The sequence below is a fragment of the Talaromyces rugulosus genome, chromosome IV (genome assembly GCF_013368755.1).
Source record: "Talaromyces rugulosus chromosome IV, complete sequence".
In the NCBI taxonomy this organism is placed as follows: Eukaryota; Fungi; Ascomycota; class Eurotiomycetes; order Eurotiales; family Trichocomaceae; genus Talaromyces; species Talaromyces rugulosus.
In genome coordinates, this window is record NC_049564.1 from 1,882,079 (window position 1) to 1,905,118 (window position 23,040).

The 23,040-nt window shown below is 44.3% G+C and overlaps 9 protein-coding genes across 9 annotated transcripts; 4 read left to right on the forward strand and 5 right to left on the reverse strand.

Annotated features, from left to right (window-relative positions):
* Nucleotides 1-1,029: 1,029 nt before the first annotated feature.
* On the forward strand, nucleotides 1,030-2,168 carry TRUGW13939_07447 (uncharacterized protein; the record flags this gene model as incomplete). The annotated part of the gene is made up of 5 exons (XM_035490588.1): nucleotides 1,030-1,212; nucleotides 1,267-1,404; nucleotides 1,460-1,511; nucleotides 1,593-2,095; nucleotides 2,160-2,168. 5 exons carry the CDS (start codon nucleotides 1,030-1,032, stop codon nucleotides 2,166-2,168), a joined length of 885 nt encoding a protein of 294 aa, XP_035346481.1.
* A 560-nt stretch (nucleotides 2,169-2,728) lies between these two features.
* On the reverse strand, nucleotides 2,729-4,477 carry TRUGW13939_07448 (uncharacterized protein; the record flags this gene model as incomplete). The annotated part of the gene is made up of 3 exons (XM_035490589.1): nucleotides 2,729-3,766; nucleotides 3,821-4,168; nucleotides 4,241-4,477. The coding sequence occupies 3 exons, from the start codon at nucleotides 4,475-4,477 to the stop codon at nucleotides 2,729-2,731; spliced, it is 1,623 nt and encodes a 540-aa protein (XP_035346482.1).
* Nucleotides 4,478-6,482: 2,005 nt separating this feature from the next.
* On the reverse strand, nucleotides 6,483-8,003 carry TRUGW13939_07449 (uncharacterized protein; the record flags this gene model as incomplete). The annotated part of the gene is made up of 3 exons (XM_035490590.1): nucleotides 6,483-7,423; nucleotides 7,475-7,777; nucleotides 7,910-8,003. 3 exons carry the CDS (start codon nucleotides 8,001-8,003, stop codon nucleotides 6,483-6,485), a joined length of 1,338 nt encoding a protein of 445 aa, XP_035346483.1.
* An 810-nt stretch (nucleotides 8,004-8,813) lies between these two features.
* Nucleotides 8,814-9,472, forward strand: TRUGW13939_07450 (uncharacterized protein; the record flags this gene model as incomplete). Its single annotated transcript, XM_035490591.1, has 3 exons — nucleotides 8,814-8,828; nucleotides 8,987-9,028; nucleotides 9,083-9,472. The coding sequence occupies 3 exons, from the start codon at nucleotides 8,814-8,816 to the stop codon at nucleotides 9,470-9,472; spliced, it is 447 nt and encodes a 148-aa protein (XP_035346484.1).
* Nucleotides 9,473-10,009: 537 nt separating this feature from the next.
* Nucleotides 10,010-11,479, reverse strand: TRUGW13939_07451 (uncharacterized protein; the record flags this gene model as incomplete). Its single annotated transcript, XM_035490592.1, has 6 exons — nucleotides 10,010-10,253; nucleotides 10,341-10,768; nucleotides 10,836-10,959; nucleotides 11,019-11,187; nucleotides 11,270-11,371; nucleotides 11,428-11,479. 6 exons carry the CDS (start codon nucleotides 11,477-11,479, stop codon nucleotides 10,010-10,012), a joined length of 1,119 nt encoding a protein of 372 aa, XP_035346485.1.
* Nucleotides 11,480-12,530: 1,051 nt separating this feature from the next.
* Nucleotides 12,531-14,186, forward strand: TRUGW13939_07452 (uncharacterized protein; the record flags this gene model as incomplete). Its single annotated transcript, XM_035490593.1, has 6 exons — nucleotides 12,531-12,700; nucleotides 12,753-12,904; nucleotides 12,961-13,336; nucleotides 13,390-13,632; nucleotides 13,697-14,026; nucleotides 14,078-14,186. The coding sequence occupies 6 exons, from the start codon at nucleotides 12,531-12,533 to the stop codon at nucleotides 14,184-14,186; spliced, it is 1,380 nt and encodes a 459-aa protein (XP_035346486.1).
* A 2,750-nt stretch (nucleotides 14,187-16,936) lies between these two features.
* On the forward strand, nucleotides 16,937-17,965 carry TRUGW13939_07453 (uncharacterized protein; the record flags this gene model as incomplete). The annotated part of the gene is made up of 3 exons (XM_035490594.1): nucleotides 16,937-17,060; nucleotides 17,203-17,295; nucleotides 17,355-17,965. 3 exons carry the CDS (start codon nucleotides 16,937-16,939, stop codon nucleotides 17,963-17,965), a joined length of 828 nt encoding a protein of 275 aa, XP_035346487.1.
* Nucleotides 17,966-18,308: 343 nt separating this feature from the next.
* On the reverse strand, nucleotides 18,309-20,256 carry TRUGW13939_07454 (uncharacterized protein; the record flags this gene model as incomplete). The annotated part of the gene is made up of 2 exons (XM_035490595.1): nucleotides 18,309-20,108; nucleotides 20,221-20,256. 2 exons carry the CDS (start codon nucleotides 20,254-20,256, stop codon nucleotides 18,309-18,311), a joined length of 1,836 nt encoding a protein of 611 aa, XP_035346488.1.
* A 1,450-nt stretch (nucleotides 20,257-21,706) lies between these two features.
* TRUGW13939_07455 (uncharacterized protein) lies at nucleotides 21,707-22,992 on the reverse strand (the record flags this gene model as incomplete). The annotated part of the gene is made up of 4 exons (XM_035490596.1): nucleotides 21,707-22,134; nucleotides 22,187-22,558; nucleotides 22,609-22,696; nucleotides 22,759-22,992. 4 exons carry the CDS (start codon nucleotides 22,990-22,992, stop codon nucleotides 21,707-21,709), a joined length of 1,122 nt encoding a protein of 373 aa, XP_035346489.1.
* Nucleotides 22,993-23,040: the final 48 nt, after the last annotated feature.

The following is a 23,040-nucleotide window of genomic DNA, read 5'->3' on the forward strand; positions in this document are numbered from 1 at the left end:
GAAGAAGAAGTCAATTGCACGAGACTCGAGAGGCTGATCAACTTTTCTCAGAAATGGGACGCTGTACGGGGCGTCGTGACATGAAGACTCTTGTTTTTTATTTGTGGCCAACGCCGACAAATTGCTATGAGCGACATCTGTTTCAAGGCTTGCGGACTGACACAAAATATTTGATCCTTTTGCGCAGGTTGAGTTGGCATGTTTCAAATTTCCAGCACTTTCAAAGTCGACTGGATTGCAACTTTGGAACATTCGCTCTAAGGAATCGCCATATTGGGGACAAGTCCACCCACTTTTCAGACACTGGTTACACGACGGACTGGTTTGATCACACTGTCATCCTTAGTCTTATCTGGAACGAAAAAAAACCGGTAGCTGGATTCCTACCTTGATCTTTCGTTTTCTACAGTTCTCACAGCCCTTCGACAGTCTCCCATGACGGACCATTTCTAGTGCTTCACTGATATCACCTGCACTAATGAACTCAGTCCCCAGGCTTGCACGAGTCAAATTAGTTTTAGCTAAGACATAGCCATTAAATCCGTCTGATAACTCTCTCAATATAGCGATTGCAACAACATCTCAAGGCAATATGCGAAGTGAATATTAACAATGATATCCATTGGCTCGCCCACTGCTAAATCATAAAACCGCCAATAAGCGGGGATCCTCTCCTTGATTGATAAGCAGAAATGGTGGGGTTGTTTACACGCTAGTCCCATTTGGAAGGTATTGCGAATGAGCCAATAATATTCATCCAAGCGATGGAGATTTCTGTACAACAAGGAATCACGGTCTCAGATGAGGTTTGAAATCTAGAAAACTCGTGATTTCTAATCTAAAGGATCGGACGAAAAAGGACAAAATTTATCAAAAAATTACCTCTGTTATTAAAACCTGTTTTCGATGATACCTCCTGAGTCGGAATATATAAAAAGCCTTCCGCTAATTATATAGATGAATCCAGAGCACATCGTTTTTGAATTATAAAAGCTTTAGAGGATATACATTTGACAGCAATCCACAAATATGGCCGAGAACAAGAAAATACTTGTGGTATTCGGAGCTACTGGTATCCAAGGTGGCTCAGTGGCCAAGACCATCTTGAGTGATCCCATTACCAGCCAACAGTTCTGTGTCCGTGCAGTAACCAGGGACCCTTCCAAACCAGCAGCAGTGGCCCTAAAAAGCCTGGGTGCCGACCTTGTGACGGTTAGATTCCATTATGCATCGAGGCAAAAACAGGACTAAGTAATTTGTGAATAGGCCGATATGGAGGATAAAGGATCTCTGCGTCTCGCATTGAAAGATGCATATGCTGTTTTTGCTGTCACCAATTTCCTCGAGAAGATGGACACTGTGGCTGAGACAATACAAGGAAAGAATGTTGCGGATATTGCCAAGGTAGGGTCTATCCTCCTTCAATGGATTATGTTCTAAACGTTTCCCCTTTTTGCAGGAATTAAATGTCGGGCACCTGATATGGAGCACTCTCCCAAACGTCACACAAGGTAGACATCCAAAATTTCCGGACTCACGTTTTTTATTATTTGGTAACATTCATCATCAAACTAACGAATATCTATGTCCAGCCACAAACAACAAACTCACTGGCGTCTTACATTTTGATAGCAAGGCACTTGTTGCTGATCACATTCGTTCGCTATCTATACCATATACCTTCGTACAAGTTGGTACTTATTCTGGGTTATTGCTGGATTTTCTCACCCCCCTACCAACAGGATCTTACGGACTTTTGTGGCCAGAGCCAGCAAGTGCCAAGACGTACCTACCGGTTATCGACCCAAGTGCTGATCTCGGCAAATTTATTAAGGGCATTCTCTTGAACCCCGCAAAGTCGAAAGGGCGTCTATTCAAACTTGCCCAAAAACTCTACTCATTGGAAGAAATCGCGGAAACGTTGAGTCGCCTCGGTCTTGATACTACCTTCCAACCCCTTGACAAAAATACCTTTGTATCGGGCCTTGTATCTAAGGGGTTTCCGGAATCGTTCCACGAGAGTATGATGCAGGTTATGGAGTTTATTGCAGAGTATGATCTCTTTACTCATGGCGACATTGAAGAAGGACACCAGGTATTTAATTCCGTCCTTAACTATGATAAGAGCTATGGTATCAATGATCAGTGCTAACTATTAGTGTACTTAGTTGTTAAGTGATCCTCTAGTCACGCTGGAGGAATCCATCAAAAGAAACTCTGATTTCGTGAATTTGATTAAACAGTGAAACATTGTTCCTAAGGACTACATTTGTAGCTGGTCAATATTGCTCTTGATGAACAGAGCCAAGTGAACAGCTCCCTCCAATTGATATTTAGAGTAAGGTATCGGAATGAAAAATTAGTTCCATATATTTACATATATCACACATTTTATTATTCAAAGGATCACTTGGTACGCTGGTGATTAGAAATACGGGAAAGAATAGAGACAAGTGCCAGGTGAAACCTTGTAGACCCACAACATAGGAGTCCTCTGCTCTGTAAATCCTAGACTAATAACAACACATAATAAATAATGTTTAGAATATTTTGATTTCAAGCCCTTATATAAATATGAGGGCGCAAGTACTTGCGACTACACTGACAAAATCTGAATTACATATCTAAAATTTCAAGTATTGAGTAATACATCATTTGACAGCCTGGATTATAGGTATAGCATGATGGGATTACATACTATATATATTGTATATAAAGGCGAATATTCTCAAGTTTCCAGGTACGGAGCAAGAGACTGCCAGAACTCACAACGCTGCTGCTGATCCTCTGGGATCGCCTCCATCACAGTAGCATTTAATTCGAATTTGAGCCGGTTGCCTGTGGCTCCAGTGCCCCATCCGTCCCATGTTGGTGCTGCCGCATTCTTCTGGGTATTTGGATTAAGTGTTGTCACGAAGCTAATGAAGTAGTCCATTGTTATTGGCACCATCGGGGCATTCAACGAACCAGACGCAAAGGAGGGTACGTTCGCCGAATACCCATATCCAAATATCGCAGTCGTTTCGGCAGTATGCACGACACCAAGACCTTTCGATGTATCGTCAGGGTTCTGAACATTCCAGTGGTAGTTCCAGATCTGGTCGGGAGAAAGGTATGTTGCCATTCCAGCCGCCATGTGGTTCCCTGGGCAAGTGAACGTACTCTCTCCGTATGCAGCAGATGCTGACGGAAAGTACGGGGCATGCAGCGCAACTGGCGCCATAAGAGGATATACATCATTGATTGCTTCAAGCTGTGTGGAATTCAAACCGGGATAGTTGGCCTTCATGAATACAGAAACCTCTTCAGGAGTCGATGCGTTATAGGCGAAACCGGAGCCCTCGTTGGTATCGTCACCTACTAATAGTGGAACTTTAACAATCTCTCCGCCTTGGAAAGAGTCATATAGCTGACCCGTGATGAAGGATCCATCAACGACAGGTAGGAAATACCACAATGGTACAGGTTGACTGGGAGCACCAGGAAAGGGCGACTGGACGTTGGCGGCCTGAATTGTTGAAAAGTCCAAGGCGCGAAGACAGGAAAGGGTATCATTTGTACCGGCACAGCCAGTATTTTGGACCACCAGGTCATATTGTGGCTCCATTTCAGCTACTGTTCGCTGAGTAGGCCAGAATGTCGACTCAGCTATGGCTCCAACGAAAAGTCCGTCATCACGCCCGTTGTAAGCAGCGAGATGCTGCGCAACTGAGCCAGCTCCTGCGGATGCGCCTTGGATTACTACATGCTCAGGGTCTCCCCCGAACTTAACGCTAGATTAGTGTTATATCTTTGTGTTTCAAGATTGATTATCCCTTACCAAATGAATATACTTTTGTACCCATTCCAACACCTTGCGTTGATCAAGCAAGCCTGCATTTAAATCACCATTCTCCAGAACCTTCTGGCTTGCAAGAAAGCCTAAAAGCCCAACCCGATAGTTAAAGTTGACAAAAACAAGACCGTTGCCCGAGTTTTGGATCACGTCGGTGCCGTTGTAGTTCCCATTACTGTTCCAGGCGTACCCACCCCCTTGAATGTACACCCATACTGGTAGTTTTAATGTGGAATCGGAATTGGATGGAGTAAAAACATTGACAAATAGGCAATCTTCTGACCGGAAACCCGTGTCGACGGTCTGTCCGGTTCCGACACATAAGGGACCAAACTAGACCACTAATGAGTACATATGTCGACTATAAATTGTTGGAAAATATGCCACCGCTAACGATGTACTCACTGCTGATGCATCTTGAATAGTTGAGGTGTTTCCAGGGTCTTGAGGTGCTCGAAATCGTAAATCCCCCAATGGAGGCGCGGCAAATCGCATGCCAAGGTACTGGTCAACTCCAGCATCTAGTCTTACTCCTTGGTAGGTAGCATAGTCTAGTTGAACAGTAGGAGAAGCCCTACGAACAAGTGCACCATGCGCAAAGGCCGAAAACAACAGGCTTATCGTTAATCCTACTCGAGCCATTGTCCATTACCACTTGATAGGTCAACTGGTGAATCGGTGATAGTCATAATTCACGTGGGATGTCATTCCTTATGAATAGTCATTATATGCTAGTTTATCCTACCCCCGCTTTTTCTACATCGCTATGCTTGATTCTTTTTAGCTATAAACGCTAGCCAGCGCACCAAAGCCCGGTGGGGATACTACATTCGCAATGACACTTTTACACCCCGAGGAGTGAGCTATAGGATCAGTCTAGTTGAAAAATTCCCTGTATTGTGACGTACGTAGGATTTCTATTTCTGACTAAGCCATTTGAAGAACACATTCTTCATTGAAAAATTATTATGGCTAACACTAAGCTAGATCTTAGCCTCGGGCGGATGGAGATCCGACCAAAAACGAACCTAAGTCCGTTCCTCCCATACAAAGTAATGTTGAGAAACAAAAATTAATTTCCCCTATTTCTTCCAGTTTTAATAGTTCTATCCCCTCTTGTAAATATACAAGAACTAAATACTTGCATGGGCGAATGAGGCATTGAAAGAAGCTGACTTCGAAAGTTCCTACCATCTGAACTCTAATCATCCTTCCTATTATTAGAGGTAGCCTTAGGTAGGTAGCTGTCAGCTTCCGGGCGTCTCCACCGTTCAACGTTGTATTGCGCGGCGCCTGAGGGAAAGTGAGTGTTACCTCAAGCCGTCGGAAAGTTTTCTGATGAATGTAAACCATTCAGTTCAGCTCCCACAGCATAATTCTCCAAGGTAGAAGAACGACTCAAGTTTGTGTTCAATCACTCTTTTCAAAGGTCTCAAAATATCTAGCCATATTATATAAGTATGCAGGACAAAAGAAGTGGTTGCTTTTTAGTGGCTGCTATATGAACATCGTGTCTAGGAATCAATATGCAATATAAATCCCCGACACTTTCGGGTTAATGTATGCCGGGGTACGCTTCTGCGGTTCCACCGTTGAGCAATTCACCCCCACTTCCTAACATATGCATCAAAAATTCAAAGCTAACCAGCAAGATGCTGTGATAAAGATATTTATAGTATACATATACAGTTGAGGGGAGGAACATGTGGGTTGGTGTCGAATGCAATACTCGTATGTCAGTCATACGACGGGTACGGGGAGAAGCAACATCATGCTGTGCGGATCTCGTTCTTCAGCGGGTGGCTACAGATCTTCGTCGGTATTGGACGGGTTATTACTGGTCCCATGTGGTCATTATTTCAGCTCTACTTTAGTCTAGATGCCAGATATAAGACTTACTTGATGCCCAGTTACCTAGTTACCAATAGGATATATGGTCGATACACGAAATAAAGTCGACTGCGAGAAAGTTCAAAATGAAGACTACAACACAAAACGGCCCTGAAAGTTGCTCTAAGCCTATCATTAGACGCTAGTAAGTGGCCGCCTAGACGAAGCCCATAATTATATTTAGATGTCGATTCGTAGTCATTGTACCCTCGTAGTCATTATACCCATATGGTGCGGTGCATATGCGGCGCGCATATGTTGCCGAGACGCCGAAACTATCTTGTGTTACTATAAGCGACGGACATGCATAGCTTGCATGTCACTAATGTTACTGCCAATGCAAACATCATATGATGAACGCACCAAGTGTAATTACTCAATCATCCACTCGTTGTTTAATCACATGTTTTACCATTTACACGTGTTCCTTTACTATACATTCCCCTGCAAGATCGGCCCTTTTCCCTTCAAATGTTGTCTACTTGTGAAACCAGATTTGAACCGAAAAAAAATAAGGCAAAATTTATCACTGTAGAGCAATAAATATGGACCACTTTGTTTAATAAAGATTTATGCACGCAAAATAGTTATGCTACTAAGGGGTTTGACTGTTCAAAATGTTCTATACACCGTTCTATACACCGGGAGCTTATCGATGCTGAACTCACATTCACTGTAGACATGGCCTTGTAACCAATTGTTGGCTTTATTTTTTCATTTTAATAACATTATTATACTGTATATATTCATATTACAATTATAATCTAGCGGTCTTTCCGATATCAGGCACATGATCCCACGCCTCGTCGAGACCATTCCATCTGACCCACCGGAACATAATACGCAATACTTCTGTATTAATCCCGAAAACAAAGGTAGCTTGTGGCGGAAGGCTATAGTCGGGACTATTCATTCTCTCCACCGAGTCCATTACCATATGTGCAATTGTAAGATACTGTTGCTGTTGTAGTGGAAAACCAGCGGTACCTGCAAATCGTTCGGAGATCTGTTCGATGTTTCGAATGGAGCGAATGAACTTGGCCGCGTGTCCGTCGTCATTGTAGCATCTAGCTCGTCTAAAAATGCTTCTCCAATCACCAGGCTGCTTCGGTTGATACTGTAGCGCTCGGTCTGGGTACAGTTCTGGCGTCCTGCAGGCTGAGTAAGTGACGAGGTCGGACCAGCCCTTGAGCTCCACTAGTTTGCATTTTAATTCATCAGAGATCCATTCTTGTTTGAGAAACACCGATAGCCAAATAGATGCGTTGACTGAATGCATGAGAAAGAAATCAAACATTTCGATTTTGCCCGGTCGTTGTGCCGATGCAGCGACGTAGAGGCTACAGTTTGCTAGTTCCGCGGCTTTCTTCTCTAGTTGATCAGGTCGCACAGTGAATTGGGCAAGATATGGGATAATTGCGTGTTTAGCTCGAGCAATCAGGCCATCTCGCAGTTTATTGGGCGGGTCGTTCGGGCGAACAGCACTGTAGATAACGGGGTCATGGTGAAGATTGGAGTAGAGAGATAGAACAGATGGATCCCCGCTGTATTTGTGACTTGATTTATGCTGTGTGACGAGGTCGCATGTATCCTCTAGCCATCTCTCTGTTATGGCAGCCTGTGCCAGCGCTTCGACTACAATTAGGGGTTGTTGAAATTCAACACCGTATCCTAGGTGAATAAACGAGTGCAGTAGGCCTGTTTCATAGTATAAGGAACAGAAAGGCAGTAATACCGGTGACGCCTTACCATCATATAGCCTTGCTAACATATCATTTGCCCGTTCATCATTTTTGAATAAATACTCATTCAACGTTGCTGCAATCCCTTTCTCACATACCTCGTGGGTGAAGAATTTGAGGTAGTCTTTATAGTGTTTCGGCATTCCTGTGTATGTTTGGAAAATATCTGGATCGCGCATATCTCCGGAGATTTTGGGTGCATTTTCATGTATTGGTAGTTGGTACCGAACGTTGAGATCGTACGCCCTTTGTATCTCGCCGGGCGTAGCACCAAGGGCATATATAGCGAGGAGATGATGAACAATATGGTCTGATAGAGATCAGAATTCGCAGTGGCAAATATAAAGCAGAAAACACGAGAGGAGAAGATGGAGCGTACTATGCAGGCCCCGCCCATGAAATAATATGTGGAATTTTTCATGGTTTTGCATAAGCAACTCACTGACCCTGTCGGCTGCCTCTTGGGAGATATTCTCAACATGAACTTCTCCACGATTGCGCGTTGAGAGTAGATCTAGATTCGTCGCAGAGGCCATGTTGAACGATTCAAAACGCATTAAACTTCCTTCGATACTGGTAAAAGCTTATACAAGACTGGTCTTTGTTTTCCTCAGGATTATCAGAGCAAATATTCTACGAGCGAGCGCGAGAGACCTCGACGGCTTGTCGACAAGACGAGTAAGACAAAAACGTCAATTTCTACCGTACATAACGCCTTTTTGTTTGACTAGTATTGATTTTGGATATTTCTTCCCGAGTTACCGGTCAAGTCATTTCTACGGATTGCCTCCGAGACCGAGGAATCAGCCATTCCAATCAGTATCCTCGGATTGCTAAATCCGGGGGATAGTAAGGATAGCTACGCAGATCAGCAGTTGACTTTGCGGGGAAGTTTTGAGGGGCTACAAAGTAGCAATTAGTATTATCTATCCAGACTCTTCGTTTGTGCATCTTTGTTCTGGATTGTTCCAACCAAGTAAATTCAAAATAGTTTAAATATAATATCACAATTACTATATTTGATCTCGATATGGGATGTTTTGATGAATAGGGCGAGCTCCTAAAATCAATTGTCACATCTACATGTATTGTCAAAATTCAACTAGTAGCTCTCTGCTATCGGTATCTACATTATACTCGGACCGAGGATGCGTACCCCTCTCCAATCCCCAGTTCCTCGACAACATCACCCACGTGTTATTGATGCTTCCATATTTCTTCATTAGCGGCTTGAATGGGCACTCCATTATGGTGCTCGTAAAGGATAGGGACCCCTTCAGCAACTGCAATTGCTGAGGTAGAAGAAAAGGCTACAAAATGGCTAATAACATCACTTTTGACGGTAGATGCGCCCACCAGAGGTGTGCACAGTGATCGAAGTGACTTGCTAATAGTCCTAGACTGGCGCGAATTAAGCCACATAACTTTCGAGTGGGCAGATAGCTATGATTCCAAGGCATGGAGTCTCGTTTTTAATCATTCATCTATTAAAGAGAGAACTTCTGACGATGAAATATAGGAGTTCGACCGTCTTGCCGCCGTCCTCGCTCCACAAATCACAGTATGTATTTCGCATGTTGACCCAAAACATTATCTGACTAGCACATACTTGAAGCTCGACTACTCAGAACAACCTCTGGCCGTGAAGCACAAACTCACGGCCGATCAATTCGTTAAGCTTTCTAATAATGAAAACCGGTTAGGGGGTATGGTCGACTGCAGCCATCATGTCGGCGCGTCCAAATTCGAGCGTACTGGCCCTGACACAGTGACGGGCCACCATCAAGTGTTTGTTGAGTACAAAAGATACAAAAACTTGGAAAAGAAGGAAGATGAAGTTGAAGCAACAGGCGAGGGCTTGACGATGATGCTGCATTATTATCAAAAGGTGGATGGAAAATGGAAACTGGCAGGAGTCAAGCCGCGAGTGCGCATGAGCCAATTTAATTTCCCGGAAATTTTCAAGAAGCCACAACAGAAGGACACGAAGAAGTCGAAACTGTGAAGATGGGTTTTGTGTTGGGGGTTTCTATGAGAAGATTCAAAGTGTCAGCTGATGGCACTGTGTGCTGTAGCGTCATTAGAAAACAATCAATTGATTCCGATAAATGTGTGCTTTCTTATTGTAAATGGATAAAAAACAGCGTATTAAGTAATTGATAATTATACTCCAGCCGCTCAAGTATATAGATGTATTTAGTTGAATGTTGTCTATTCTTTTTTTCTATATTTTGCATATGAGCCAACATTTGAACATTTGAGGAACGTGAATCTGCGTAGAAGTTAAGAGATGTTAAGTAAGCATAGGTATCAATTGGTGCCTTTTCTACTTCACGCTCACTTTTTAGGGTTCATAGTTAAACCCTCAAATAGAATACTAGGGGTTGTAGCAGAAAAATATAAATTTGTTCAGATATATGTAATCATATACATATAAAAAGACTGAGCTATGTTTATGATCTGAGTTCGATGAGTTCGGCCATCTCAATTGATACATTTATGGCAAAGACCTGCGAATTCAATTTGTAGTTTTGCGTCGTGTTTAGTTGTAGACCTTGGCTTGCAAGCCAGGGATAATCTCAAGGTCCTTTTGAGCATAGCTGACTTTGCCATCGGTAGAAATCTTACCATCGCGATTTCGACGTTGCTGTTGAGTCTGGCGCACTTTGACCCATTGTTCAGTTGTGAGATGCTGTCCAATCTCAGTAAAAGCATTCTCTGTCCTTCCAAGACGGTTTAGAAGAGGGCTATTTTCGATAGGGTCGAGAACCACATGATTGTTTGGTCTGTCATTTGATGTTAGCTGATAATCCTCAGAAAGTGATTTTCAATAATCTTGAGTTTTGAAATTTGTCAATTGCAATGTGACTTACCGAGCAAAATAGAGTACCCCTAGACGATCAACATGAGCTTGATCCTGCGGCGGTGCACGCACGCGGTGAATACTCGATTTAATGAATCCTCCAGTAAGAGCAGTCAATGCATCGCAGGTGTTGATGGTAATAGTACCATCCTGAGGTTTAACCCATTTCCAATTGCCTTCCGAGTTGAGGATTTGAAGGGCAGCAACAGGCTGTCGAAATAGTAGCGTTACGGTGCCTAGGTCGGTGTGCCCTGGAGTATATAGATTTCCGACCTTTTCGTTTTCTTTAGAGTCGCGTGCCGCATAGTGCATGTAGCGTAGATGATCCTCGCCATTTATGTCGTACTGGTGGTCTCGAACTAGTTGCTCCTCGTCGGGAAGTTCCAAGAGGATAGCGAATAAACAAAGAAGTTTCTCAACTACCTCGGTATGGCATTTCTAGAAGAAAGTGAAGTTAGTCGAAACGAAACACCTTAACGTAAAGCCAGATTCAACATTGATTTACTCTGCTGAATGCCTCAATTTCGGCAATGTGCTCCGAAAGCACAGGCGGTTGAGCTCTCTGGTGATAACCATCGAATTTGGGGATGTTATACACCTGGACATTGTCCCTGATTCCGTTTGCGAGACTAGCAACGCATGGCTGTCAGCCCATCATCACCAGGTAGGTTCAGTATATTTGGCTCACATCCGATGTCCAGCTGGTCTATAGCCATTGTACTCGCCTCTAGCTAGGTCATCTGCATTGTGATATTTAAGTTTTTCATCAAGCGGAAGACCATAAAACTCTCGACCGAGAGCGAACTGAGAATTAATCTCTTCCTGGCTGATGTTGAAGTTCTTCACGTAAAAGAAACCTACAAAGCGGGGGAGGTGTGATTAGTGTTTCTGTTCGTTTCTGCTTTGGTAAAGACCCTATTTTGGAATCGTGTTACGAACCAACATGTTGCACGGCATGTTCCAAGTTCTTGACAAGGGTCTCTTTTCCACCAGGTTGATCATACAAGCTCAAGTCAAGTGTCACTAGTTCGGCCCAATCCACTAAAACGAATTAATATGAATTAATATGAATTCCGATGATAAGATGGAAATCTTACAATCTTCCTTCGTCACTGGGACGTCGTCGTATCTCTCGATTCTGCCCGGCATTCTGTTTATCGCGTAATAGTCAATAGTTGCAGGCACACAAGAAAGATGTATATTTCGTTGCCTTGATCAACAAGGGAAACTGGGACCTAAAAAGGACGTTTATTCTTTGATTACCCCACCTGTAGAAATATAGAAATGCGTGTATGCTTAAGATGCTTATCAATCGGGGCACGCCATCGGCGATAGTTACGCGTCGGGGCCATACACAGCACACCAAAATATTCCGAGTTATTGCATGCTACAATTAATATTCCGTTTGTTTATTGGGAATTGGAGCCTATCGGAGGAATATGTGATGTTCGCTGTCGGGGAATTTCCGAGGTAGAGAGAGACTACTAGTAGTCTGCACAACCACACGCTAAAGCAACAAGCTGAGCACGCTATGCGGAGATGCTCGCACATCATGTGCTACCAATGTGCCATCGGTTTTTCTCGCTCGTATCGAGTCTAGAGTTTACTGTTATGGCTAACTTTCCCAATATAGATCGCTGTTTCATGATGAAAGAATGTGGGGGGATTGCCAACTTCTCTTGCCGTTTGATGCTATGGACTATATCGTGTGGAAGTCCTAGTAGTTTGGATTTAAAACATTGATACATTCAATATCATGGAGCTCGCCTTTGTGGGAAAATAAGAGCATATTAATGTTCCAAGCAGGTCGGACGTCCTGATATTACCATGTCAAAGGCACAACCAGCAAGGTTGAGCCTGTTTGGGCTTTTCAAGGAGATATTTAATTGGTATCCCTCAGAATACCCAAGGCAAGAGAAAAAGTGAGTTAGTCCTTAGGTTTGAAGCGTCTTTATCCATGAACCTTTGCCTTGTTTTTTTACCGCTTCCTTTTACGGATCTGAAGTACGAAAAGCCAAGTTGACATCTGGACGACCCTAGACTTTTATTTAAGCTAGACATCTCGATATTGGTGTTTGCTTGTCTCTGCTGTAAGTTTGTTGTTCGTATATCTCATATGATACCGAAAGTGCTGACTTGACAGTCTTTGTCAAATACCTTGGTAAAATAGCCTGCACCCTGGACATTTCTATAAAAAACAATGATACTAAGTCCGTTAGACCAAACAAATATCAGCAATGCCTATGTTAGTGGCTTGAAAGAGGATTTCAACCTCAATGGGAACCAGTTGAACTATCTTAACGTGTGCTATTTCACGGCATACGTCGTGTTCCAAGTGCCGGGGATGTTGTTAATGTCCAGGCCGAAATGGTACAGTTACTCGGATCGATCACTAGTAATAACTAACTGAATTTATATGTAGCGCACGCTGGTTGCTTCCTACCCTCGAAGTTCTGTGGGGAATTTGCACATTTGCACAGAGCCGAGCTACAAATATTAATCAACTTTACGCGATGCGATTTTTGGTTGGGATGTTTGAAGCACCCGTATTTGCAGGGACGCATTTTATACTAGGTACGGTAAATGGGCCCCAAAGAGAGAAGAGAAGCATATTGATACTTATTTCTAAGGATCTTGGTATTCCGGTCCCGAGCTTTTCAAACGAGCGGGAACATGGTTCATCTGCAACCCACTGGGTAGCATGATCAGTGGATATCTCCAGGCTGCTGCTTATACGAATCTCTCTGGCGTAGCTGGCATGCCGGGATGGCGATGGCTTTTCATTATCGATGGAATTTTCACCATTCCTGTGGCTCTTCTTGGGTTTATCATTTTCCCTGGTATTCCAGACTCGCCTCGGCCATTTTACCTCAAAGAAGAGGATATCGCATTGGCCAAGGAACGACTCCATAGGGCTCAAATACGGCGACCGGGGAAATTGAGCTTGGATGTATTCAAGCGGACGTTGAAAAGATGGCACATTTGGGTTTTCGTGTTTTGTTACATGTGAGTCTCCTATCGTTAAAATTGCCTGGAAACTTTCTAACATAGTTGTCAAGATGCATGATCATTTCTTCTTATCCATCGTCCTACATGAATCTGTGGCTAAAAGAGGAAGGGTATTCAGTGACCCAGATCAATAAACTCCCAACTGTGATATATGCCATCAATATTGTGGCTTCTTGGCTAGGAACCACTCTTGCTGCGATATATCCGTCGTGGGTCATTTATATACTCGCCTCCACTTGCTGCCTCTTTTCAACCCTGTGCATGATTGTCTGGAGCATACCTACTGGGTTAAAGTAAGATGAATCCTCTCTTTTCTTTTTTTTCACCTTTTAATTCTCATCTGATTTGAACCTAAAGATTCTTTGCGTGGTTCCTTTTTGGCGTTTCCGGTTGTCTAAGTCCGATCCTATATTCTACAATCAATACCATTGTGAAGGATGACTCGGAAGAAAGAGCACTTATAATGGTTTGTTCATGCGATATTCTTTGTCGATTTCCCAAAACTGAGACCAAACAGGGTAGTATGATGACGGTCGGATATTCGTTCAACATCTGGGTCCCCCTTCTTCTATTCCCAACAGCCGGCCCGAATGGTGCGCCACGATGGAAAAAAGGATGGCCCGTGACATTTGTATTTTACTTCTTGCTTTTGTCCGGGTTCTTAGTATCCATTGTGATCAATCGACGGTACGTATCCCCTGGAAGTAGGGTTATCCCTGCTAATTTGCTGTTGTTTAGCGAGAAACGACGGCTCGTTGTAGAATCTGAATCAGATGATGGTAGTCGGGAGAGAGAGGAAATCGTAATTAAGGCCAATTCCAATTCAAAAAGCGGGCCACAAATTTGATTTTAATGGTATGATGTTCGGGTGAACAGTTACATGTAATCAAGATTAGTGTCAAGATGGATAAGAGTTTCTTTCAATGACGAAAATTTTCATGGGCTTTAATTTTATGAGAGCATTCTACATCAATGTAATTCCGGATTGAATTTTCCTTTCAACATATTCCTTTTGACCATCCAAGATAATCAGGTTTATGCGGAAAATTAAGGTATATACATGATTTTGGAGACCCAAAGCCCGTCGCAACCATTTGGTTTAAACCACAGCTCTACATTAGACCGGTCCGGTAGATTGGTTTCGTCACCCGTTCCCAATAATACTTCATATGCACGGTCTTTGTCACTCGGGACTCTTTTCTCGATGGGCAGATCATTTAAGTTCGTCTCTTCGATATCGACAACCTTTGCAGCGACTACCGAGAGATAGTCCGCGTTCCATAGTCCCTCTCTAACAGGGCAATACCGTAAAACTTCAATAGCCCTCCGTCTGATGACTGGGTTTCTGCATTTCGTTGCGGTCCAGTACAACATTGGGACTATCCCAGCTTCAAAAGTAAAATTTTCTGAATGATCACCATCGTTGGCGGTTTCTTGGTGAAATTTTCTGTCAACGTGCACCCATTGCTCACCGTTGCATACGATTTCTTCAAAGGCACCATTGTGCTCATCGTATCCAATTTCATCCCGATTTAAGCAATTTTGAACCAATAGAGAAGAGACACAATGGAGAATGCGTAAATGGAGCGGTATTCGCAGGTCAAGAGATGTTACTTTCTTCCTAGGTGTTTTCATCAACCGGTCAAACTTGATCTTCCAATCGTGTAATTCACTTAAAATTTTGTCTTGGCGCTGAGTCGCAGCGAAGGAAGGCAGTGGCCTATCCAATCCTATATCCCTAGGCAGTTGCAACCCTTTATTCATCAATCGATCCAAGGCATGTCTAGCCTGGGAAATGTCTGACCAAGCCTTGACTGCTGAAAACCTATCGACTGAATCCCACTCAAATATCGTTAGTGGTCTTCCAAAGAAAGACAGCTGAAGATTCAATCGCAAGGCCAAATGGAGTAGCTCATTTTCAATATTTCCGGGTAAGCTGCCTGCCCAGCCATTTAAACGACCCTGTCGGTGGAGGACTTGGACCCCTGCTTGCATATGATTCAGTGCTTGCATGGGATTTCCACAAAGCATTTCCAGTCCCACAAAGAGGAAACATGTGATTAGAGTTATGTCGATCCTTTGGTCTTGTATAGAAATATGTTCCATTAAATGTCTGATGGCTTTGTTGTACTGCTGTAAAGCAAATGTGTCATTGGCCTCCTTTGGTGCTATGTGAGAATGGAGCTGATACTCATGACGGGCAGCAACTGCTGCTGCTGCATGTCTCAGCACTGGGACTGTCTGGCATAGCTGGGGTAGATAATAGGTCCAAAACTCGCTATGAAATAATCCGGACATGACGTGTGACGATCGCGTACAGAAAAATTGCACATGCTGGCGCTCCTTTCTTGTTCCTGGGTATAGAACTAGACGACTTTCTGGGGTTGGCTTTAAATTTGGAAATGCCGAGTCACGTTGACTACTCTGCTGCTTTGGGACATTATTGTTTTTTTGCTGTATGTAACCATCGCATTTCCGACCTGTGCGCCTACACTCGGCGCAGTCTGGCTTTTCTTCGTCGCACTTGACGTGTCGAATCCTTGGGTGGAGTCAGAAAGGCTTTGATCCAACCCTTGGTGTTGGGAATATATGCGTACTTGCAAGTCAGGCAACCCGACCTCGTCCTCCCCCTGCTCATTTTGCGCTGCCTCAACGCCATGTGTTGCATATTGGTTGTCTAGCTTGCCGACATTGGCTAGCTACGGTGGAGTTGGATGTAGCAGAGGGCCGATCTCAAAGCATAAACCCGAAGAAGCCAGTCACAACGATTATTTCAAACTCGTGTCAATAATGGCAGCAAGACCCGCACTCGTTGCATACAAAATGCACCTACCCCGTGCTACTCTCTAGGCAAGGTGAAATTAAACATCTTCTTGCTCACCCTTGATGGACCCTTTTTTTCAGCCCCCAAGCGCCCCGCTCTCTACAGCTTCTTCGGTTTTATCACGATACAGCCAATCGGCAACTCTTGTTAAAAATAGCAGAAATAAACAAGACAAAGCTCTCATCAGTAGTACAGAGTATACACACTACGTAATATGTACACTGAGCCTTGAGGCTCAAGGTGCGGTGCCATTTTCCGGTGTGGTTAATTCATATTTATCAGGAATTCAACAATTAAGCGCCTCTAGAAGCCACGGTTATTATGAGTTGTAGATTTGGCTGTGATATTTTTTTATTCAATTCAAACACTGAACGCAAAAAAAAAAAAAAAAAAAAAAAAGTCGCGAACTCCTTACAATCGCTAGGCAACATCCCAGTAACCCGGATTAGGTATAATCCCAGCACCGAATCGCACCCTCATATGGGGTAACGAGTTTCAATAATTATTAATCCTGGCCCATATACTACTCGTTACCATGGCTATCGGTTGGTCCTTGAACTCTATTCGCCTAATTGAAATCGAATTTTAAATCACGGCAATGATCAACATGTCGGCATCACACTAAACGATGGTGGGTACATGTGATTGATAGACGCGTATATAAAGCTGCCCTTAATCCGAATTTTATCCACCTTCACGCAAATCATTGACCGCGTTAAAAACGCCCCCTTCGCAGTCAGTGCCTTTCAGTACGCCCATATTCCTCCCTACACATGGCTGTTACTCGAGAAGAACTCTCTGTGGGGTGCTACGCATACAACTATGCACTCTTCGGCAAATCTGGATATGGTTACGTACCATCACTCGGGGCGGGCATATTCTTTTGCGTAATATTCGGTATATTTATGTTCATGCACCTGTCGCAAACAATATGGAAGAGGGTTTGGTGGACGCTTGTCTTCCCGATTGGGGCTCTCAGTAGGGTTTTCTTGCAATAATATCTAAGGTTGTACTTGACTGACATGGTATATGATTACAGCTGAGGTGATAGGCTGGGCGGGTCGTACATGGTCATCTCAATGCCCATACAACGCCAATGCCTTTCTTATGCAGATCACAACTTTGATTATCGGTACGTATTCTAACAAAAAAGACCGTTTCGAATTATCCCAAGCCTAATTTCCTCGTCAGCACCGACTTTTATTACCGCCGGACTGTATCTTATTCTAGGCCAAATGATTCGAGTGGCCGGCAGACACACTTCCCCGATCGGTCCGCGAACGTACCTCCTAATATTTTCGACCTGTGATGTGATATCCCTTGTGATACAGGCCGTGGGGGGAGCCATGGCTTCGATAGCGACAAGTGCGGACCCCCCAAAAGATACAACCCCAGGAACACACATCATGGTGGCTGGAATCGTCTTTCAAATGGCCTCAATTACCGCCTTTGCGGTTCTATTTACCCTGTTCGTCGTACGTTCGCGGAGCAGTAACCTGCCTCGCAAGAGCTATTTCTTGGTTGGAGCAACCGCGTTCTCGACCGTTATGATTTACGTCAGAAGCATATACCGAACTATCGAACTTAGTCAGGGCTGGACTGGATATCTCATCACTCGCGAGCCTTACTTTATTGTGCTAGATGGCGTTATGATTGTGCTTGCAACTGGCGTTTTCAATGTGATCCACCCAGGATGGTTTGGGTTGAGCAAGGTGCCTCTGGACTCGTCTACTGCGAGAACGGAGACAGCCAACAAGCCCATTTCACCGCCAATGGAGGAGAACAGTGCTGTATCACAGTGAAGTGGCAGTTTATTATAATTTATGATGAGTTAGAAGTAAATATCCGGGGATAAAATATTCACAATCATAATCTAAAGCTTTAGCTAAGTTTGCAATAACATTACCGGATCGGCATACTAAATCAGGGTGCGATTGGATAGTTGTTTCCACCTCTAAACAATCTTTAACGTTCAAATGTCGATACACAGTATCCATCCATTACATCATTTATCGAATAATAGAGTCTAAAATTGGAATATGACCAGGCAAGAATGAGCTATATTCGCCGTTAGTCACAACGTAAGATGCAATTTTGAATATATCAATCAACACTCACCTGGCAATTTCTCAGAAAGAAAAGTATTTATCTAGTTATTGTATCTGCCACCTCCTTAGTAGCAAGATGCAGTCTGCGCCTCCACTTCATACGACTTTTTCGCATCGACCGTTGAGTTCTCTCCAGTGGATAATTTATCGGAGACTCGCCACCAGTAAATATCATAAAGTCATACAAAAAGCCCCCCGTAAAAGAGCCGGTCAGGGCGCCCGCCCATGGACCGTAGAACCAGTACGGGTTTGTGAAGAGCTGTTTACCATAACCTAGGGCAAGAAGAGCGAGTCGAGGCCCAAAGTCTCGGCTCGGATTCAGCGCTGCTCCTGTCTGATACGCAAAAGCAATGCTGAGACAAGTGATAACGAGCCCGATAATTAGCGCGTTCATACCAGCACCTGGGGGTGCGTTTTGGTCGTCACCGAGGGCGAGAATGGTGACGGTCAAGATTGCTGTTCCAAGAAACTCATTCCAAAACGCTGTGGCTGGTCCAATCCAGACCTCTCGTTGGCTAGTAACAAAACTGTTGATAATCGCTGGATCTGGGTTACTGTACGAGATTGAATACTGCTGGATTGAATGATAATAAGCTCCATATGCAGCCAGAGCCGCACAGAAAGCACCGATAAATTGCGCCGCAAAGTACTCTGGCATTTTCCGTTTGGGAAAGCCACGGTAGAACCAGAGCATCACGGTGATTGCTGGATTGAGATGGGCACCTGAAACACCACCAGAGATATAAATGGCGATCATCGTAGCAAATCCCCAGGCCCATGCAGTGGTGTTGGGGTTTCCTGCGTTAGCCGCAGTGACTGCTAGATCGGCGGAGAAACCAATGGTGAGTTGAACAAAGACAGCCAGAGACTCGGCGAGTGCCTCACGATGGTGCGTGCGAATCACTGACCAGGTTGTATGGTTGTTGTGCACTTCGTCCTGGACTAGGTCTTGAACAAGGGGGTGTAAATCCTCCGGGTAGGCAGACTCGTCGAGATCGGGGAAGGTTGGTATTCTGTTTGCTGGGTGGTCTCGGTCTTCATATGGATCATATTCCTCATCTTCCCCCTGTAGAGGTTCATCGCTTAGCTCATGTGGCTGGGCCTGGGCCAGACCCTCATCTTCAAGTACTGTTGACAAGTGGGCGTCGGAGGGTAGTTCCCACAATGAAGGACGTCTCCCGCCGGCGGACGAGGTGCGAGACACACGCGAGGATTGCTTTCGGAAAGATCCACTATCGCCTGTCAAAACTTTGTTCATGAAGTTTGCCTCCCGTTGCAATCGGGCATCCTCGACCTGGGCGGCCATCTTGCGCGGATCCGCCGTCTTCTTGATTCTTCCTTGTTCCAGTTCATTGGGATCTACATCAAGTCCGAGCCGTTGAGAGTTTTGAGCAGGTAGCTGTGCATTCCCACGACTATTCAATAGCTCGTCCTTTGTCGGGACCATGCCGGACCTCACTACACGAGGCAGTGGCTTGGCCAAACTCCATACTGGCTTTGCGTTGGCCGGTTGGTCGTAAGATGGGTTGAGATCACCATATCCAGGCTGAACAAATGGTTCATGAGCTGTTCGCAGCTGAGCTGTCTCATCAGGCCCTGCTGTCGTGAACTTTCCGCCTGTTCTTGAAGCCAAGGTAGTTGGGGCGTTTAAACTTGGCACGCCACCACCGAGTCGCCGTGAAAGCCCCGTACTTCGACGTCGAATGCCTTCTAGAGGGGCATCTTCTTCTGATGTTCTTCTTGTCGGTGAGGCGCCTAATTCACCATCCCGTTCAACGGTAGCCCCAAATGGAGACGCATGCCGTGCAGCAGCATCTCTACCCCCGGTTGCGTCAGACTGGGTGTCGGAGGTTTTGTTGTCAGTATACGAGGCTTTTGTTTCGTTTCGTTTTTATGAAGGAGTAGGTGTGATCTATGTTTGCCTAGAAGATGGACTCAATTGAACTCACAACTGCTCTCGGCCGTCTAGGGTTGCCTTCTTCCATATCGGTAATACAACCTGCTATGTCTAATCTTGATTATATAGGGAGGGGAATGTGTAATCTAGGAATGTATCAGTATTGCCATACAGAATCCTAACCGTGGACACATACATAGACTTTTAGCAGGGGAGGGAAGGAAAGTGAGAACAAGTGGAATACATTCGACAGATAACAATAAATTATATCCGGTCTTTCCGACCCCGTGCTTAAAGACCCTTTAAATGGTGGCTTAAGAGAAGCATTCATGACATGTTGCAAGAGCTACGACATGATGAATTGGCCTCTCATCTTGATTCACGATGTGGACACTTGCGGAGTTTGATAGCACAGGCAAATGAAGGTTTCGCAATGTCTCCACTTGGACGCCGGCCAGGGACGGCGTTGCGATCTTCACCAACATCTCCCCACTGCGATTTTGCGTCATAGCACATAAACTGGGAGGGGATCGAGGGCTAAGAAAAGGAAGCGAAAATATTTCAATTTCCCACAATTAGGTCGCAGTGGTTACGCAGTCCCTTGCTATAGAACTGATGCCAACAATTATCCAAGTTTAAATTGTCATCTCGTCTAATTTGCGGGTGGCTTGCATAGTGTTGCAGTGGGAACTGGGAGCCCTGAATACGATTCATTTTGAATTTTTTATCCACAAGATTGACAGAATGCACACGCACGCCAGCTCACTCGAATCCACATAAATTGGCCAACCGCTGACGCTGCGGTGGAGAAGTGATTGGAGCGATTGGGCCAATTCCGAGGCAGATACAACTTGTAAGTTGTAGCTGATAATGACAAGATAACAATTATTATGTAGCGGCCAAGATTGTTGATCGTCAGTATCGTCGAGGCGGGGTTGGTTGGATCTTCGTTTTTGAGATTCAATCCATCGTCCGAAGGCAATGCAAATTGATGGCCTATGCTGAACAGAGTTGAGATACATCATAATCCGGAAAACAGGCTTACTGGAAGGGCTAAATGTCGAAGATCCGATTTTATCTTCCATGTATTAAGCAATTGAGCAATGGCCATACCACACAATAGTCTCAGTAAGCTTCAAAGTGACAACTGGTGAGATTGTCCCATCTACATGTAAAATCTACTGTTCATTTTTACTAGTTGACAAAAGTTCAAAATCAATTATTATTACAACATGTAACTATGGCTTAAGCCCAAGCGTAAAATACATAAATAACAGTCTATATCACCGCTTCAAGTTCTATACGTCAAACGTCGCCCAAACGCCAAGCTTTGCACGCTCAGCGTATACCCTATACCCTAAACACAGATCGATAGCACAACTTGTCTTGGAGAATGATAACCAAAGGAAATAACACAATATCCAAGTTCTATACATGACGATTACCTGGGAATAACACCCACCAGTGGATTTGCGATATCATGAAACCAGTGATGGCGTAATAAAGTAAATGTTTGAACTCACTCATCTTCAATACCATTACGGTGCAGATCTCGGGCCTTGACCGCCTGGGATATTCGAAAGAGGAAGAATGTCCGCCTTTGGCTTCGCATTTTGCTTGATTTTTGCAATGGTATAAACGATGCCGCTGATGAATCCAAGGCCAATCGCAGAGACACTCGGCACCGTTACTGGAGCATCGAAGAAAACCAGACCGGAAACAGCGATCGGGAGCTTGTTGAGTGCGCCGACCATCGAATATGTCGTTGACGAAGTTGCTCGTATACACCACGCGGAGGTGTAGGAAATAAATATCGTGCAAAGACCGGACAAAATCATGGCAGAGAAAATTGCATGTCGTTGGTCCAGAGGGAAGTTTTTGTTGATATTCTCCGCAGACCAGTCCTCCAGCAAGAAGGTTGAAAAGATGAGAACCGGAATGGACAAAGTGTTGTCGTAAGACATAGCTGTGGTCATAGTCAGTATACAGCAATTTTTGTAAAGATAACCTTTACTTACTGTCAATGTCTTTGAAGTTCGTGAGCTTGATTCTCTTTCTCTTGCCCAAAACGTACGTGGAAGTACAAACGCAGTTTACAAGTACCCATATGTAACCGGAATTCAAAACCGCAAGGTTGGCTGAATCGCCCCCCGTGCTCTCAACCGCATGTTTAATATCAGCCCAAGCAGCCACGACAGAGCTGAGAACTATAAGTCCAAAGGAGAACAATGACAGACGAGAAACAGAGCCACCAAACCACAGGACCTCACCATAAGCGGTCATTATTATGGTCAAGTTTTTGAAGATGGTGTACACCGGAATGGACAGGAACTGCAGTGCCTTTGAGCCAGTATAGATCATACCGATCAGCAGGAGAGTAACAGGAAACCCTGACATTCATTGTAAGCGGAGTCATAACTAGACCAGGGCGGGCACTTACATTGTTTCGCTTTGTCCATTCTGAAATCTTGAAATGTCATGATCCCAGTCGCTTTGCATGTCTGGATAGCTACCACACAAACAATCGACTGAAACACAGCTCGTCAGTCGTGTGTATAGAAAAAAATTTTTTATCGAGGACTGATCATACCTGAACGCAGAGTAACAGAAAGTTTAAATTGAAGTCCAGGCCTGACAAAATATACTTGTTCATGACAGTCATCAAGATAGACGATCCGCAGTACGCCAGAACCGATATAGACGGGCTGTTGGATAATGAAACAGCATTGGAGACAGACTTGGTATCGATACCGAATTTTCTAGGTGAATCATCTTCCTCGTCTCTTTCAAAATTTCCCGTCGTCCGACCTCTGTTGGACGACATTTTGGCGGTTTCGTGTCGAGATCACAAAAATTAAAAAAAAATTTCCGG